Source organism: Buteo buteo, unplaced genomic scaffold, assembly GCF_964188355.1.
Source record: "Buteo buteo unplaced genomic scaffold, bButBut1.hap1.1 HAP1_SCAFFOLD_45, whole genome shotgun sequence".
NCBI lineage: Eukaryota > Metazoa > Chordata > Aves > Accipitriformes > Accipitridae > Buteo > Buteo buteo.
This window is the reverse complement of record NW_027439212.1, coordinates 625,492-641,894: the sequence shown is the minus strand read 5'-3', so window position 1 is coordinate 641,894 and position 16,403 is coordinate 625,492. Positions and strand designations below refer to the sequence as shown.

Here is a 16,403-nt window from a genome sequence, read left to right as displayed (position 1 = left end):
TTTTTTTGTGTGCTGTACTATGAGAATGTCTTCAAGGCACCTTGATAAAGGACATGCTCAGGACTACACTTCTCTCAGATTCTGTGCTTGACTGCTTCCTCTGTGTTCCCGACCAGTTAAGTTCTCAAGGTTATACCCCAGCTTCATCCCACTGGCCCAGAATAGGAGAACCACAAATTACAGTAACTTTTCTGGGTATGACGGGAACAGGCAGCCCCACGCTCACCGTGCAGCTCATCTCCACACATTTTCTTGACACGCTTTTCTGACTGCAGCACCATGAGCGCTTGGAAAGCCTCTCCTGCTTGTTTTGCCTGCCAACAAACCACTTCAAAGACTTCAGCCCTCTGTTGTCTGCTCACATGCTACCCCACGGGATGGCCACGTGCTCGTACCTGTAATGCACTCACAGAAGAGGATCGAGAGGGCTGTGAAAGTGGTACCAGCTGCAGGTGAAATGACTTATGTAAGGGATTTTTCTATTTGGAGAAGATCATAAAACAATAATATTTTGGGCTACCAATAAAAAGACAGTTTTGTGATAAAATAGGAAGTTTTAGGCTCCCTTCCTCCCTCCAAACAGTGAGCAGCAGCCTCTAGACAGGAGCATGGAATAGTCCTGACCAGAGTCAGCATTGCATCACATGGACCTGGTCTAAAATAGCTCTAACAAAATCCCAGCCTCAGAGGAGAAAGCAGCAGCAGCAGCAAAGATAAATCCTGTGATTATAACCAGAGTGAGGTTGTAAAGTCAGTATCTCTCTTCAGGAAAGTGACCATTAAGACTATGGCTTCAGTTTCTGTCCTGGGGCCTTTTCAAGCTGGTTAGGTCATTGTTTTAGAAGTTTGAGGTTTATTCAGGAAGAGATCAATTCATGAATGGATCATATATTTTAGCTGATCAAGAGAATAAGTGGCACATGGCTATGTCTGTTAGTGTGTGAGCCCATGTCCGTAGAAGCCCCGTCGACAGCTTCACCAAGATTACCTTCTCACAAGGCCATTCTTCAATGACCTTCAGACGGTTCAAAATACACAGCCTATCTTAATGCCACTATCCAGGAGAGGATGTTTGTCCCAGCTAGTGTTGCATGGTCTGAGAGCTGTCTTTCTCAGGGACGAATCGTCTAGGGTGAAAGTGGTTTTCGTCTTAATGAGGGCAGAGCAAAAGTGTGATGCTGCACAGACTCTCCCTCTCGTGGGGAGGGAGGTCCATATTGGTGTCTGGGTCCAGACCATGACATTCCCTTTCTCTTGCAGTGTGAAGTGTTGAGGCACACAGAGCAATGCAGAAAGCACAAAACACCAAGTTACCGTTACCAAGTTGGAAACTGTATCTGCACCCTATCAGCATGGTCATCTTCTTTCTCACTGTCCCATGCCAAGAGAGAGCCTCCCCAATTTGACCACTGCTTTGGCTAGAGAAAACCCACACAATTCTAATCCTCATCGCAGTGGCACAGGGAGATGTGCATGAAGGGCGGGAATGGGAAGGGTGCTACATAGACAAGCAAGGGGAATCCAGGGATAGCCACACACTTGTGACTAAGACACAGTGGCTTAGGGAAATGCACAGTTCTGGGGCATGAAGGTCCTAGCAAGAAAGACTGCAGAAGTCCCAAGCCCTTCCCCTCCGCTCTGTCGAGCCCTGGGCTCCCCAGTGCCAGGCAGAGACGGCCACATTGGAAAGAACTCTCCCCCCAGTGCCCCTCCCACTTTCCGTTGGGCTTAGAATGTTGGTCGTTGGGCTTAGAATGTTGGTCGCTGGGCTCGGAATGTTGGTCAGTTGGAGCCCACGGCCGCCAGAGACAGCAGCACGGAGCTGTGCTGGCACGCAGGAGCGCTGGGAGGAGGCAGGATCTGACCGAGCGGCACCGAACCGGCACCGGCACCTCGCCTCCCATCCCCGCTGTCGCCGACTGGCCCGCGTCCTCGGTCCACGGCGAGGGTCCTCCTCTCCCGGGCAGGATGGGCCAGGCCAACTGCTGCTGCGGCTCCAGGTGAGCTCTCCCTGTGCCTCGGGGGCACGGCCGGGACCCGCGGTGGCAGCGGCCTTTCTCATGCCCGCCGCTCTCTGCTCTGCAGGGAGGCTCTCGCCGACGCCGAGGCGGTGCTGAGCGTGGACGTGCGGCTGACCCGGGGCCGCAAGAGGAGCGAGAGACGCCTTCTCCTCCTCCAGGAGGAACTGGTGATCGCCAAGTTGCAGTAAGACCCTCAGAGCCCAGCTGCCTTTCCCCCAGCCCTGGCCCTGGCCCCAGCCCCGGGACACCCCGGCCCCAGCCCCAGGCCCCGGCCCCTTGGTGCTGGATGCGCCCATCGATGTCTGTCCCAAGGGCAGGTGGGGGACAGGGCTCGGCCCGGGGGGACCCCGAGGAGGACACCCCCAGCTCACCGCCTGCCTCTCCTCTCTGCTCTCTGCAGACGCGGCACCAGCCTGCGCCCACAGCTCCGCCTGGCCCTGGACCAGCTGTGGGTGCTGAGCGGCGGAAAGGAGGCGGCGGGGGACGAGGAAGAGGAGGAAGGCGGCGATGAGGACAGGACCTCCATCCTCCTCGTCTGGCCCAGCGGCTCCTGCGTCGCCACTTTCGGGTGAGTGCCACGGCCAGGCGGGAGACGTTCCCAAGCACACCCGCACCATCGTGAGAACGGCCTCTGCCCTGCGTGCAGAGCCTGGGCAGGGATCGAGCAGCACGCCGGCAGGGAGGGATGGGGGCATGGGCAGGTCCCGCATCCCCTTTGGGTCCCCAGAAGGGGAGGGCGAAAGCAGCTGCTCTGGCAGGACACGGGGAGCCAGGGCTCGGGCAGCGCCTCTGTCCTGCCCCACGGGGCTTCGTCCCGCTCCGGCGTCCTTCCCCACGGGGCAGGGCTGCGCAGGCGCCCGCCTCTGCCCACGGGCTGGGGGGCAGCGGGGCCTGACGCTGGTTCTCCTCTCTTTCTGCAGCTCCCGGGCGCTGAAGGAGCTGTGGGTGGGCACGCTGCTGGGGTAAGCCGCGGGGATGCTGCAAGTGCAGCCGGACGGGGGAACGCAGCTCCTCAGCTGGGGAGAGGTGCCCCCGTGGCTGCCGGCAGCTCTCGCTCGGGCAGAGCTGCCGCAGGAGGGAGAAGAGGCGGCTTGGGGCTCAGCCAGCTCTCTCCCTGTCCCTTCCCGGTGCACAGGACACCAGAAGGAGCCAAGAGAGCCCAGGTGATGCCTGTCCCATCCATCAGGCTCCTGGAGAAGGAGCTGGGCCGCCGCCACGCCGTGAGTGCCTGCCCGGTCTGGGCTCTGCCCCCGAGCCCTGGTCCTCCCGCCGAGCGAGCGGCAGAGGCATCGCTGCTCACCTGCCTCCGCTCCTTCTCTCTTGCCCAGTGGAGGACATTAAGCGCCGGGAGCCTGGAGAGGCTGATGGAGGGCCAGGCCGAGGTGAGAAGGGCTGCCTTTCGCCCGCCTCTGGCTGTGCTGGCACGTGCGGCCAGTGGGGTGAGGGATGGAGGGAAGGGTGGTGCCGCTCGGGGAGCGGAGAGGGTTGGGGAGCCGCCGGGAATGCCGGCACATCCTGGCCGGCGGTGCTGGGGGGAAACCTGCCCCGCGGGGCAGAGAGCCCGGGAGGGCAGAGGGTCCCGGCTCTGCCACGCTCAGGCTGCCGGTGCCGGCTGGCAGCTCGCCGGCGGCCCTTTGCGCCGCGGGGCTGCTCTCTGAGCGCAGCCTGGTTCTTGCAGGCTGGTCCCAAGCAAGGGCCTCCGACGGTCCCGCCGAGCAGCGGAGGGGGACTTTGCCACGCACCGGGTGAGTTTCGGGAAGAACGGTAAGCTCCTGCAAGCGCTGGAGCTGTGCTCACTTGTCCCTCGAGTGTCGCCATGCAGGTTGGGCAGCCCGAGGCAGGATGTCACCTCCAGGAGGAAGGAAGGACGGACACCCGCTGGGCAGCGGCCGCTGGACGTGGTTCTGCGGGGACACGGAGCCTCTGCTGCTGCCCACAGCTTGGAGGAGGACAGGGCGAGGGCTGGGCCAGGCTCTCCTCTCCTGGTGGCGTGCCGGCTCTCAGGAGCCTCCCAACTGGAGCTGCTGAGCCGGAGCTCGGAGGTCCAGCTGCTGGCTCCCTGCCCGTCCTGCTGCACCGCTCAGCACCACGCTGCGGGCAGGGCAGGCCCCGGGAGCGCTGGCCCGGCGGTCTCCGTTGACGGGCTCTTGCTCGGCTTTCCTTTGCAGCAGGAGGGAGCAGCAGCAGGAGGAGGAAGAGGAGGGGGCTGCCCTGGCCCTTTGCTCATCGGAGGACCCCGGCCGCTGCCCAGGCGCCAGGGCAGGTGGGCTCTGGCTGCAGCAGGGCGCTCTTTGGCCAGCCCCTGGCAGCCCTCTGCGGGGAGGACGGCTCCCTGCCCCGGCCCATCCAGGTAAGCCAGCCTGGCCGGGGGGGTCCCCAGCCCTCCAGATGCTCCCTAGAGGCGGTAGGAGCCCTCCCTCCGGCTGCTCCACAGGGGACACGGGTGTCCCCAGGAGCTCCGGGGATGGCGGCTTGGGCTCTTCACCCCCAGCAAGGAGCCCGCTCTGGGGCAGTGCTCTGGCCACCGCTGTCGGAAGGCAGCTCCTCGGCCAAGCAACTGTCCTCCTGCCTCTCCTGCAGGAGCTGCTGGCTGTCCTGCGCCGGGAAGGACCGTCGACGGAGGGGATATTCCGCAAAGCTGCCAGCGGGACGGAACTTCGAGAGCTGCAGGAGGCCCTGGACCGCGACGCCGATGTCGACCTGGGCAACCAGCCTGCACTCCTGCTGGCCGCCGTCTTGAAGGTGAGCGCTTCTGACCTGCGGCTGGAGGAGCTCCTGGCCGGCCTGGAAACTTCAAAGGCTCACCCAGAGCCCTTGGCATTGCAGGACTTCCTCCGAAGCATCCCCGACAAGCTGCTGGTGACCCACCTCTACGAGGACTGGATGGCAGCCATGGAGAGGACCAGCAAGGAGGAGAAGGTCTCCGAGCTGAAAGCGTAAGTGCGGGCAGCAGCCTGCCTGTTGAGCAGGAGCCCTGGCCGCTGGCTGAGAGCACCTGGAAAGCTGGGCAACTCAGCCGCTGGCTCCCCCCTGCCTTGGACAACAGGCCTGGGCAAAATCTGCTTTGTCAACCTAGTGTCCCTGTTTCCTCAGGGTGGCCGAGAAGTTGCCTGCAGCCAACCTCTTCCTCCTCAAGCGGCTGCTGTCCCTCCTCCAGCACATCGGCCGCAACGCAGCCACCAGCAGGATGAGCTGCAGCAACCTGGCCATCTGCCTTGGGCCAAACCTGCTGAGCCCACCCGACGAGGACCTGCTCCCGCTCCAGGCCATGCTGGAGGTGACCGAGAAGGTGCGCTGTGTTGGCAAGCCGGCTGCAGCCTTGCCGGCCTATCCGAGCTTGGCTGCTCAGAGGTCCCTGGCTGCCTCCTCCCTTGAGCAAATGCCGGTGGGGTGGCTGCCTGCAAAGGCAGCCCCGCAGCCACAGCCATCTGTGCAGAGGCAAGGGTCGGGAGTGGGAAAGGCTGCTTGGGACAACTTCAGGCAGCTGGGTTGAGAGCAAGGGTTTGATGTGTGCAGGTGAACACGCTGGCGCTGTTTATGATTGAAAATTGCGGCGACATTGTTGGGGAGGAGGTGGCTGGCCGCTCCTGTCCATCAGCTGGGGAGTCGCCAGCCCCCACGGACGGAGCCACAGGTATGAGGAGGAACTGAGGGCTGTCCCAGGCTGGGGCTCGGGATACCAGAAACCTCAACGTCAAGAAGAAAACCGGTGTAGGGCTTGGGGTGGGTTTTGCTTTGGGTGTGCTACTTCCAAGGCGTCACTGCTGCACATGGTTTTGCTTTCTAGACCTGCCTTTGGAAGAGCAAAGTGGCCCTGCAGGCAGAGGAGACCAGGGCCACCAGGCAGAAGCCATTCTGCATGCATCCCCCTCTCTGGGTGTCCTCAAAGGAGCTGGGGGAGACATGGTGGCGGAGTCCAAAACGACAGAGGTATGTCAGCTCTGCTCCACAAGCACCGTGACAGTGTCTCTCGGGTAGGAGGGTAGTTTCTGAGGAGGCCAAGTAGCTGCTGGGCCTCCTCCGGCCAGCCGATGGCTTGTGTGTTTGGGGTTCCTCCTCCTCCCCCACGGAGTCATACGTTGTATGGAAAACTGGAAAGGTCCTTTCTCAAATGCATTAAGCATGTGCTTAATCCAACCAAATACCTACAAAAAGACAGCGGGGAGTAGCTGTCAACTTGAGAGGGCTTTTGCTCGGATCCTACTTCATCACAGTTTCATCAAGTCTGTTTTGGGGCAGGTGGACTGTGCAAAATGTGGATGCATGATGCAAAGCAGCATCTTCCCCAGAGAGCTAAGGTGGTAATTTGGCAAGCAGTCCCTTACTACTCCAGGCCGTCCCTTGCCACCCCTGAACTCCAACAATTCTGGTTTAGGCACCTCCAGCTTTGCCTCCAGCCACCCTCGAGAGCACGGCAGAGCCCCTGCTACGCCCGCAACAACTGGGCAGCCTTTCAGAGGAAAGAAGGTAAAACGAGTCACTTTGGGTTAAAATCAGAACTGTCTCCGCTGGATCGTGGCCTTACCTATCTAAGCACACTGTGGGATGGAAAGGTTTGCAGGCTCTCCTCGGGACAAGGAAAAGAGAAGGAACCGAAGGAGGAAACAGGCCTGGGGAGATGAAAGCTGTGCAGAAAAAAAGAGGAGGAAGAGAGAAAACAGATTGGGGGATCGCAAACGGAAAAGATGCAGGAAGGTCCGGCAGGTCAAGAAGCCCAGGTGTGTACCAGGCTCTGCTGCCCATCCAACTCTCAGCACTGCTCTAAGTCAGGCCAACCCGCTGGCAAGGCACGGCGAAGGATGGTGCTGCGCAGGGTCTGGCAAGAACCCCGTGGCCGCTCCCCAGGGGCTCCCCATCGAGCCCTGCTGCGTGGCACAGGGGCCCTGTGCATCTCTGCGCGCGCACAGCTCTCTAAGGGCATTCCCCGTGGGGATAAGGCGCCAGAGCCCTCCCCTCGGCAATGCCAGCCGTAGCTCGCTCTCTTCTGGGCTATGAGCAATTCCTCGTCAACGGTGTTCCCCAGAGAGAGGGCAACCAAACCCTGCCTCTTCCTGGCGCTGTGCATTCAGCAGCGCTCTCTGACTCTGTCCTTGTAGGTGCCGTTTTCCTGTTACTGGCTGAACCCCTGTGAGCCCTGGGCCCGCCCCCCACCGCAGTTAATGTTCTCAATAAAACGGTTTTTCTCTCTTCTGACTGTGTCCGCCATCGGCTGTTCTGGAGCGGGCAGCTGCTGTTTGAGGATGACCCCTCGGGGAGGAGTTTGGGATTGTGCCTTGTCCCAGCATCCTTGCCGGCGCGCATGAGGGCTGGGTTCAGGTGCTTTAGGAGTGAAAGCAAGGCACAGAGTTGCACAGGAGGGTGGAGGTTGGAAGGGAGCTGTGGAGGTCGTCCAAGCCCTCTGCTCAAGCAGGCTCCCTTAGAGCAGGTTGCCCAGGACCACGTCCTGGTGCGTTTGGGCTACCTCGGAGGAGCAGCCCCATGAGCTCCGAGCGAGGGCAAGATGTAGGCAGACACGGTGGCCAGGAAGGGCTGAAGGTCCGTATGCAGCCACCGTCACCTGCAGCTTGCTGCTCCCTGCGGCCATCACCCTTGCACAGCGAGTGCCGGGCAGTTTCTGCAGAATCCCCTCGCTCATGGCAACGGTATAAACCCAACCGCCGTGCTGGGCGGTAGGAATGCGTCAGCTCGCCCCAAAAAGCTTTGGAAGGGGCTCCAACAGCAGCCGGACTGCTGAGGCTTTTGTGCGCCCCGGTGTGATACAGGGGATGCCTGCACCCTGAGGGAGGAGGAAGGATGAGCACTCTCCCCGTCCGTCCGTCCGTGGGTAGGTAACTCTTTTGCTCACAGGTTGTGGTGGTTTAAGCCTGGCCGGTGGCTGAGCACCACACAGCCGCTTGCTCCCTGCCCCCCAGGGGGATGGCGGGGGAGAATCGGAAGGGTGAGAGCCCCGACCGTATCGCCACAGCAGGCTTCGCCCTCCCGGTGTCCCATCACGCTGGGACCCCCCACAGCACTGCCCAGTGACACACTGGGGGGAGTAGGGGGCACTGGGGGGAACCGAGGGGGTCACAGGAGGTTACAGGTGTGTGGGCAGGGGGCGGAAGGGGGGCACTGGGGGACGAGTGGGGAATGGCGGGGGGACCTTAAAGGGTCAGCAGCGGCACAGGGGCCGAGCAGAGGGACGGAGAGTAGCATCTGGCTGGCCCATCGGACCCCTGCCCGTTAACCCAGGCCCCACTGGTGCTGTTCCTCACCCCCAGCGAGCCTCCGCACATCTGCAGGGGGCAGGGGCAGCTCCACACAGGGAGGCCACCAGCAGAGACGTGGTTTTGTCCCTTGGGCTGCTGTGCACGCTGGCCCGGCTGCGAGCCCACGTGAGCCTCAGCCCCCTGTCCCGCGGGTCCCACCACACGCGCGTGACCCAAACGGAACGCTCTGCAAAGTTCGCTCAAAGGAAGCACGTGCTTCCGCCTTGCCCAGTCCTTCCTAAAGGTGTTCCTTGGTAAAGGTGAGGATGTAAGCGGGAACGGAGCCCCTTTCTGGGTTGAACAGCAGGCTGAGGGGGGCTCCTGCTGTGGCGGGGGCACCGGCAAGGGCCAAGCTGGCCAGTCTTCCTTCGTCCCGGTCTTCAGAGGTGGCAACCTCCTGCGTGCTCTGGGCTGGCACAGCCTTGCCCGTGACCCAGGGGAAGTTTCCCTCTCCCCGAGTCCAGAGTCCTGCCCCATACACGGCACCCTGGGGCAAAGGGCAGAGGAACCAAGAGGTTCCCCTCCTTCGCAGGGTCCCCAGCGTCAGCTGTAGCATCGCGCCTATCCTTTGTAGTGCCCAGAGCCTCCTGTTTCGGGCCGAAATCCTCGGTTTTCGGGTCCAAACCCGCCTTTGATGACCCCCAGCCTTTCCTCAGGGCCCACAGCTCCATGCTGAGGCTCTCAGCCCTAAAGGTGGAGTTCGTTGCCTGGCAACCTCCACCCAGCAGTCCCTGGGGAGTCAGTGGGCCCAGGACAGCCAATCGCATTTGAGGAGGCGGGGGCAAGGCATGTGATCGATAGGTAACCCACCAGTCAAGCTTCGAGGCCTGCAGGAGAGGTGGCAAGAGGGGAAAAAGCCGGGCTCCCTGCCGGGTGTGTGTGGGGGGGGGGTGTTGGTTGGAGGCGGGGCATGCCCGCTCCACCAATCACAGCTGGCAAGAGCAAAGCAGAGATGACTGATGAGCCGCCTGACCCATCACTGGATGGGAGGAGCGATCTCATGCAGCCAATCGGAGGAAACATCGCCTCAGGGAAGGGCGGGCCCCAAAGCAGGGCACAGTGGCAGCCGAGGGGAGCGATCCTCCGAGGCAGCACCGCCTGAAGGGAGGAGACTGGCAGCCCTCCCCAGCTGTGCTGACCCATGGGAGAAGAAGGTGGGGCCTTCTCCTGGGGCCAGGAGTTTCCTCTAGGCACCTGCAGTGCCGAGGGCTCCGGCAGTCCTGGGAGCTGAGTGTGCCAGGCGCAGGGCAAGCGGCTGAGCTGGGCGTTCTCCAGCGGCAGGCATTTGGACGAGGGGGGCTCGGCGGGAACCCGTCTTGCCCTCCCGCTTCTTCTTGTGCTTCTTGAAGTGGAAGCACTTGTGCAAGGCTCCAGGAGGAGTTCATTTGGTGCCCGCCCTTGCTAATTGCAGGTGGGTGGTCTGCAGTGGGCAGGGAATGGGACAGGACTGCTCGCAGGAATGCCGTGGGAGGGGAGGTCCGTCGCTCAGGGAGACAAGGATGAAGGGTGGGCATTGAGGGTTGTGGTGCTTCTCTTCCCAGGTCACCATTACGCGTGAGGAAGCTCTGCTTCCCTGGCAGTGGCCGAACATCTGCCTGCCCTCGGGAAGCCAAAGGCAGAAATCAAGCAAGCAGTCGGGATGGAGTTGCAGGAATAGTCGCCACCTGTCGACCCCAGCTGTCGCCCCAGTTCATTCTCTGTGTGGAGAGGCAGTTCAGGGTGCCAGGAAAAGGTAATTTAAGGGATCTCCACTGCTTATCGGTTCTGCTGACTCTCATGACTTTACTGGCATTGTGGCATTTGGTGCTAATGCCAAAGCTCTTGGGGAAATCTGTGTCAGGGTATTGGCATCTCTTAGGGTTGTGATCCTGTGGTAGGGGGGAAAGCTAAAAAAATGAGACACAACTGTAAGTAAAGAAGCAACATTGAGGGGGGGGGGGAAATACATTTTCCCAAAACACTTTTGAGGTTTAGGGATTTGGTTTGAGAACTCTTGTTTTGGTGACACACTTGCTAATAAGTCCAAAAAGAGATTTATCTTTGCTTTCATTGAGATTTTGACTTGAGTGCAGTTAGTGATCTGCTGTAACCTTAAATCACTCCTGTCATCTGACCAATTCTCTGTTTTGTCTCTACTACTGAGCTGATTTTCTTTTCTCAAATGTGGCATAAAATTTGCATGTACTTCCTGGAAATTGAAAGATTTAACAGTGCTTTGTGGAGTGCTATTCAGTCGATGGGCGCATGGCACACAAGAATTTAGGGGTAAAAGTTCTTTTAGAGGTTCTGAGGGTTATGGTCCTGCTGAAAGATTAGTGAGAAATTCAGCTACACAGTTGTCAGGACTCATAAAACTTGCCAAGACTGCAAATATGTGATGTCTGGGCTTTGGTGTTGACTAAGCACAGTGCAAACACAGGTGGATACAAAAGCTGGAAACAAGAGCTTAGGCATAAAAGAACCAAACCAAACCAAAACCCAAGATGATGGAAGAGAGAAAAATGTCCTGCCAAAAATACTCCTTTAATTATTCACCGACAGAAAAGACAACTTCCAGAAGAGATTGTCTTCCTGGATGCAACTGTGAGAAGAAACCTAATTACTGAACCAAAATAGTACGCATATTGTAGGATGATAATAATGCATTAAGTATAAAATAAATAAAAAGGCAGAAGAAGCCATGCTGTATTTCCTTCAGATTGTGGATTGCCTCTCTTCCAAAGATACTAGATGTTTATCTGCCCAGTACTAACAGCACTTAAATATTATTTGCTGTTTGTAAATGAAGTATTTGAATTGGAAGTAAAGGCTTAAGATTATGAAGCTTTTCACTGCCAACAAAATGTCTAGGTGCTGAAGGAGCTGGCTGCTTGCTGGTCCCAGGGTGCAGGTAAAGCTACTTTCTGATTATCAGAGATGAATCAGAATCTCGGACATTGCCTGACTCTTCATCATCTCGGTATCGTGCTGAATATCAGTAGCAGGCAGGGAAGGGGGTTCTTGTGTCCCTGTCTGAGATGCCAAATTGTGATTTCTGCTCTCTGTCCCAGGTACGTGCCTGTGCAGGCAGCTAGATGGGAGCTTTCCCTCTGCAGAGCACGGCTCTCTGCGGTTTGCAGAGAATAATGTTTTCTACAGCCTTGTTTTCAGCTTTAGGCAGGTCTGGCTTCATTTTTCGGGGGAGGCAAGAAGGCTTGCCTTCTGGGAGTGTGTTTCACCACTGTCCCATTTTTGCTGAGGTCCATGAGTGTCCCTAGTTGTGAGTAAAGGAGCCCTGGTGGGACTGTGGGCTGGAGATGTGCTGCTTTTTGCCCCTTCTGCCCCTCCTCTGAAGATCTGATAGCAGAAGTGTCTTTGAGACAGGTTTTTTGACCTGCTTCAATGCAGTAATGGATTACTGAGAAGCAGCAGTACCAGGGAGTATGAATGCAATTTTCTCTTGCATGATTTGGCTGAAGATCAGAAATGTGCTTCACTGAATAGGAACATTGTTGATTAAAATGGCATGACTGTTGATGCCATATTACAGCGGTATCTTGCAGTGTTGGAAGCTCAAATCTATCTTTTCGTGTTAACTTAAAGCTTAAACTCTGAGAAGACTGTAGGAATTTAAAAATCACCCTCTGCAACCTATGCAGACCTTGAGGTATGAGCCAGACTGAGAGGAGTGAAGAAAATGTGTTCATGCTTTTTTATCCAGCTGAAAGAGCTCTGTATAGCTTTAAATGCTGTTGCATCTCATTTTTAGTTGAATATAAGCAGATGGTAATAGATTAGGTGTCAGATATCTTGTGAGGGCAACTACCTGGCAATGACATATTATTAACAGTAGTTTAAATGATTGCACTTGTTTCAGAACAAAAAGTGGAGTTCTGTCTATTTTTAATCTGAGTTTCTGAACTATCTGATTGGAACTTAGTACTGGGGAGGCCTTAAATACAATTTTTTTTATGATGATCACTAGGGTGTGATGGTTGTCGGTTATTTTTAGGTGGTGTGGTCAAATCAGAGGTGTTGAAAGCTTACCCCTCATCTAATTGGGGTGGGTTTTGTTTGTTTTCGGTGCTTATTTCTTTTGGAAAAGCTGAAGATTAAAATCTCTCTGTATATACCCATGCACCCCTTCTCCATGGTGTTTACATAAATGTTTAGGCTGTTTTCCAGACTGTTTCCTTCGTGCAAGACTGGTTGGAATCACCTTAAAACACCCTTTTACCCAGCACCTGCGAGGGAGGACCACAGTGTTTGGGGACCTCGGTGGTCCCAGTGCCTGAGGATGGTGTGTGCACACACACACACATTTATCTGGGGTGTTCCTGCAGCTCCCTGGGACTGGGCTGTAGCCAGGGCCAGGGTTTGTGAAACCCCTTGTCTGAAGATTTCTTGGGACCACAGCACCCACAAGGGCAGGAGCAGAGGGACAGGGAAGAGAAGCATTTAGCAATATTTAGCAGGGGCTCTCACCAAACCAGGCTGATCCACTCTCCAGCTTCTCCCTTAACTTGGGGGGAATCTGCTACCACAGATGTTTCTGGCGTTTGCCGCATCGGGAGGATTGTCAGTGGGCTGCACTGGGAGCAGGTTATGGGAAATAAGAGCCTGTAATGGTCAGACTACAATGCTGGGAGATTTTTACAGTAATGCCCGTGCTGCAAGAATCCAAAGGTCAGAGAGGAAAATTGCAATACCAACTTCAATTAGTGACTAAGAAAGGGAATGACTTTCATGATGTGTCAGACTGTGCCTCTAAGCCCTATGAGAAGCTGCCACCCTTCTCCGATGACAGGTAGCGTCGTGGCAGTGGCTACTGCTGGGCCAGGAGCAGCAGGCAGATGCTGCGCAATAAAATGAGAGCAGAGAGCAGGCAGGCTTGGTCTGTGAAGGATCTGCTATCCCATAATTCATTCCCTGCCCTTATTCACTGGAGGCTGAATGTGAGGATCTTTGTTCACTGGGGTTTTTTTGTTTTGGTTTTGTGGTTTGTGGGGGGTTTTTTTTTTCTCTTTCTTTTGGTTTGGTTTGTGGTTTGTGGTTTTTTTTTAGGGGAGTTTAGGAGAACTGACTATGGGCAGCAGAGAAGATCTGGTGATTCAAAGGATCTTTTTTCAGTTGTTCATGCTAGAAAGTTCTTGGGGTTTTTTGTTTTGTTTTTTTGTTTGCTTCTTCCTGCTGCCACTGAACACCTCTGGGATCCATTGCATTTTACGGGGATTGTTGCTTTGGAAGATGGCAGGAGGTCCTGTGGGCCTTTCTGCCAGCCAGCCCTGCAGGAGCAGGGAAGCTCTGCTGGGAGGAGGCCAAGGAAGGGTGTCAACAGCTGCTGTAGAAATCCAGACGAGCAGTTCAGGTACATAGGAGGGATCAGGGGTACAGTCCAAAGGATCCACGCAGGGATGTGCTTGAATGATGACTGTTCCCTCCCACCCCAGTGCTATGAAGGACATTTGTGCCCAGGTCTTGTACCAAGGGACTGTCATACCCTCGTGTACGGGGACCCCTCGTACACGCACCCTGGCACGATTAACTTTGCACAATCTTGGCCCCCTTCCCTGTCTTCAGGGGAACCCGAACTAGTAAAACGTTTTTGGCTTGTTTTTCTTCCTTGCATGGTGAGGATGGACCATGGCAGCATGATGTCCTTACAGTGTCACTTGGTGGGGAGACTTGGACTTGTCCTCTACAGGCTGGACACTAACTGTCCAAATGACTTCCTAGAGCTGGCTGCAACAAAGAAATGCAGTGTCATGCTAAGGAGGAAATGACAGCTGGATAGCTCCCTCCCAGAAGCTATAGCAAAAGAAGAGAATGAGAAAAATGAGGGATAATTGTTCCTGACAATGGTGTATTTTAAAATCAAAATAGAGATTTTTTTTTTCCTTCAAAATAGAGATTTTTTTTCCCTTCAAAATAGAGATTTTTTTTCCTTCAAAATAGAGATTTTTTTTCCTTCAAAATAGAGATTTTTTTTCCTTCAAAATAGAGATTTTTTTTCCCTTCAAAATAGAGATATTTTTTTTCCTTCAAAATAGAGATTTTTTTTTTCCTTGAAAATAGAGATTTTTTTTTTCCTTCAAAATAGAGATATATTTTTTTTCCTTCAAAATAGAGACTTTTTTTTTCCTTCAAAATAGAGATTTTTTTTTCCTTCAAAATAGAGATTTTTTTTCCTTCAAAATAGAGATTTTTTTTTCCCTTCAAAATAGAGATTTTTTTTCCCTTCAAAATAAAGATTTTTTTCCCTTCAAAATAGAGATATTTTTTTTCCTTCAAAATAGAGATATTTTTTTTCCTTCAAAATAGAGATTTTTTTTTTTCCTTCAAAATAGAGATTTTTTTTTTTCCTTCAAAATAGAGATTTTTTTTTTCCTTCAAAATAGAGATATATTTTTTTTCCTTCAAAATAGAGATTTTTTTTTCCTTCAAAATAGAGATTTTTTTTTTCCTTCAAAATAGAGATTTTTTTTTTCCTTCAAAATAGAGATATTTTTTTTTTCCCTTCAAAATAGAGATTTTTTTTTTTCCCTTCAAAATAGAGGGGTTTTTTTTTTCCTTCAAAATAGAGATTTTTTTTTTTTCCTTCAAAATTTCTCAGGAAGTTTTTGGTGATGTTGGACTCTCCAGTGCAGAATGATCTGAACACCGCTGCAGTGTCCTGATGACAGGACTTTTCCAAGCACTCAGCTTTAGAAATAGTCTATGGAAAGATGTCCATGTCCTGGGCATGAGATTTAAAAAAAAAAAAAAACAAACCCAAATTAAGAAAATAAAATTTGAGCGGAAAGTCCTCCTTTCTCCCCAGTGCAATAATTCTTCATGGCACTTGGAATCATGCTCAAAAATGCTGAATCTCTTCCCCTTAAGTTTGAAAGATGGAAGAAAAATTTGAAAATAAACATGGAAGAACACCTGGTCTGCAGGAAAGTTTTTGTGGGGAAAAAAGTTATCAAAAGCAGCTTGGTGATGTGATTTTTTATTTATTTATTTTTTTTTTTTCCTATTGCCATTTAGGTCAGAGGGACTAATTTGTATGATTTTCTTAAGAATGCTTTCATGTGTAAAATTTAGATCTCATAAATCAAGACTCAAACAGGACAATAGTAAGGATGGAAATGTTTTCTTTACTGGCATACTGGGGACAGACTTTATAGTAGAGAGTGTTGCAATAGGACAAGGGGTAATGGTTTTACACTAAAAAAGGGTAGATTCAGACTAGATATAAGGAAGAAATTTTTTACAGTGAGAGTAGTGAAACACTGGCACAGGTTGCCCAGAGAGGTGGTAGATGCCCCATCCCTGGAAACTTCAAGGTCAGGTTGGACAGGGCTCTGAGCAACCTGACCTAGTTGAAGATGCCTGTGCTCATTGCGGGGGGGGGGGGGGGGGGGGGCGGGTTGGACTAGATGACATTTGAAGGCCCCTTCTAAGCCAAACTATTCTATGATTCTACGCTAACAAGTTTGGAACAATGTCATCCAGTTCTGGGCTCAGCAGAGAGGAGTGAAACATCACTGGAGTCAGGGTGCCACTTGTTTCTATTAAACATTTTGTTAGAATCTTTCTTTTCTTACTGTAGTTTTGTACAGGCATTCATCTGCCTTTTCCAGTGTTTAATATTCACATGCTGGAAGAGTAATTTAAATGGGTAATAGATACAGAGTGTAACCATTAAATCTAGTTCATAACAATGCAAACTATTGGATGGCAACAATTGCAAATATATGCCTGGCTTTGCAGGATGCCAACTCGTTGGCTTGGGACACAGAGCTCACCTTAAGTGACAATAAACATTTTATATTTAGATGTTCATTGCTGAGCCAGATGAACACAAAGAGCTGCAGCGTTTCATTTTTTTTTTTCTTTTTGTTTTATGTAGGGGCCTTATGCGGACTGACGGCAGTCCCGGAGAGAGATCCAGCCTCGCTCGAGTGGAGTACACCTGCAGCTTTTAATCAGAAACGACAGCTATAAAGCAGCACTATGTGCAATACCTCTGAGACCTGTACCCTTGCTGGTGCTCACACTTGCATGGAGGAGGAGGTGAGCAGGATGCCTAGCAATAAGAGAATGATAGCATTTGAAATTTCTGGAAGAAAAAGAGTTATTTCTGTCTGTTTTCTTCATTCCTGTCTTTTCT

The 16,403-nt window shown here is 53.6% G+C and overlaps 1 protein-coding gene across 1 annotated transcript; it reads left to right on the top strand.

Annotated features, from left to right (window-relative positions):
* Positions 1-2,528: 2,528 nt before the first annotated feature.
* Positions 2,529-7,142, top strand: LOC142027642 (T-cell activation Rho GTPase-activating protein-like). Its single transcript, XM_075021939.1, has 6 exons — positions 2,529-2,639; positions 4,602-4,957; positions 5,115-5,310; positions 5,538-5,655; positions 5,809-5,995; positions 7,118-7,142. Exons 1-6 carry the CDS (start codon positions 2,529-2,531, stop codon positions 7,140-7,142), a joined length of 993 nt encoding a protein of 330 aa, XP_074878040.1.
* Positions 7,143-16,403: the final 9,261 nt, after the last annotated feature.

Bases quoted from the DNA above. Each gene is read 5' to 3' on its own strand.
- LOC142027642 (XM_075021939.1), top strand. From the start codon at position 2,529: ATGAGGACAGGACCTCCATCCTCCTCGTCTGGCCCAGCGGCTCCTGCG. The intron at 2,640-4,601 runs GTGAGAACGGCC...CCTCTCCTGCAG, and splicing joins CCAAGCACACCCGCACCATC to GAGCTGCTGGCTGTCCTGCG. The intron at 5,996-7,117 runs GTAGGAGGGTAG...CTGTCCTTGTAG, and splicing joins ACCGTGACAGTGTCTCTCGG to GTGCCGTTTTCCTGTTACTG.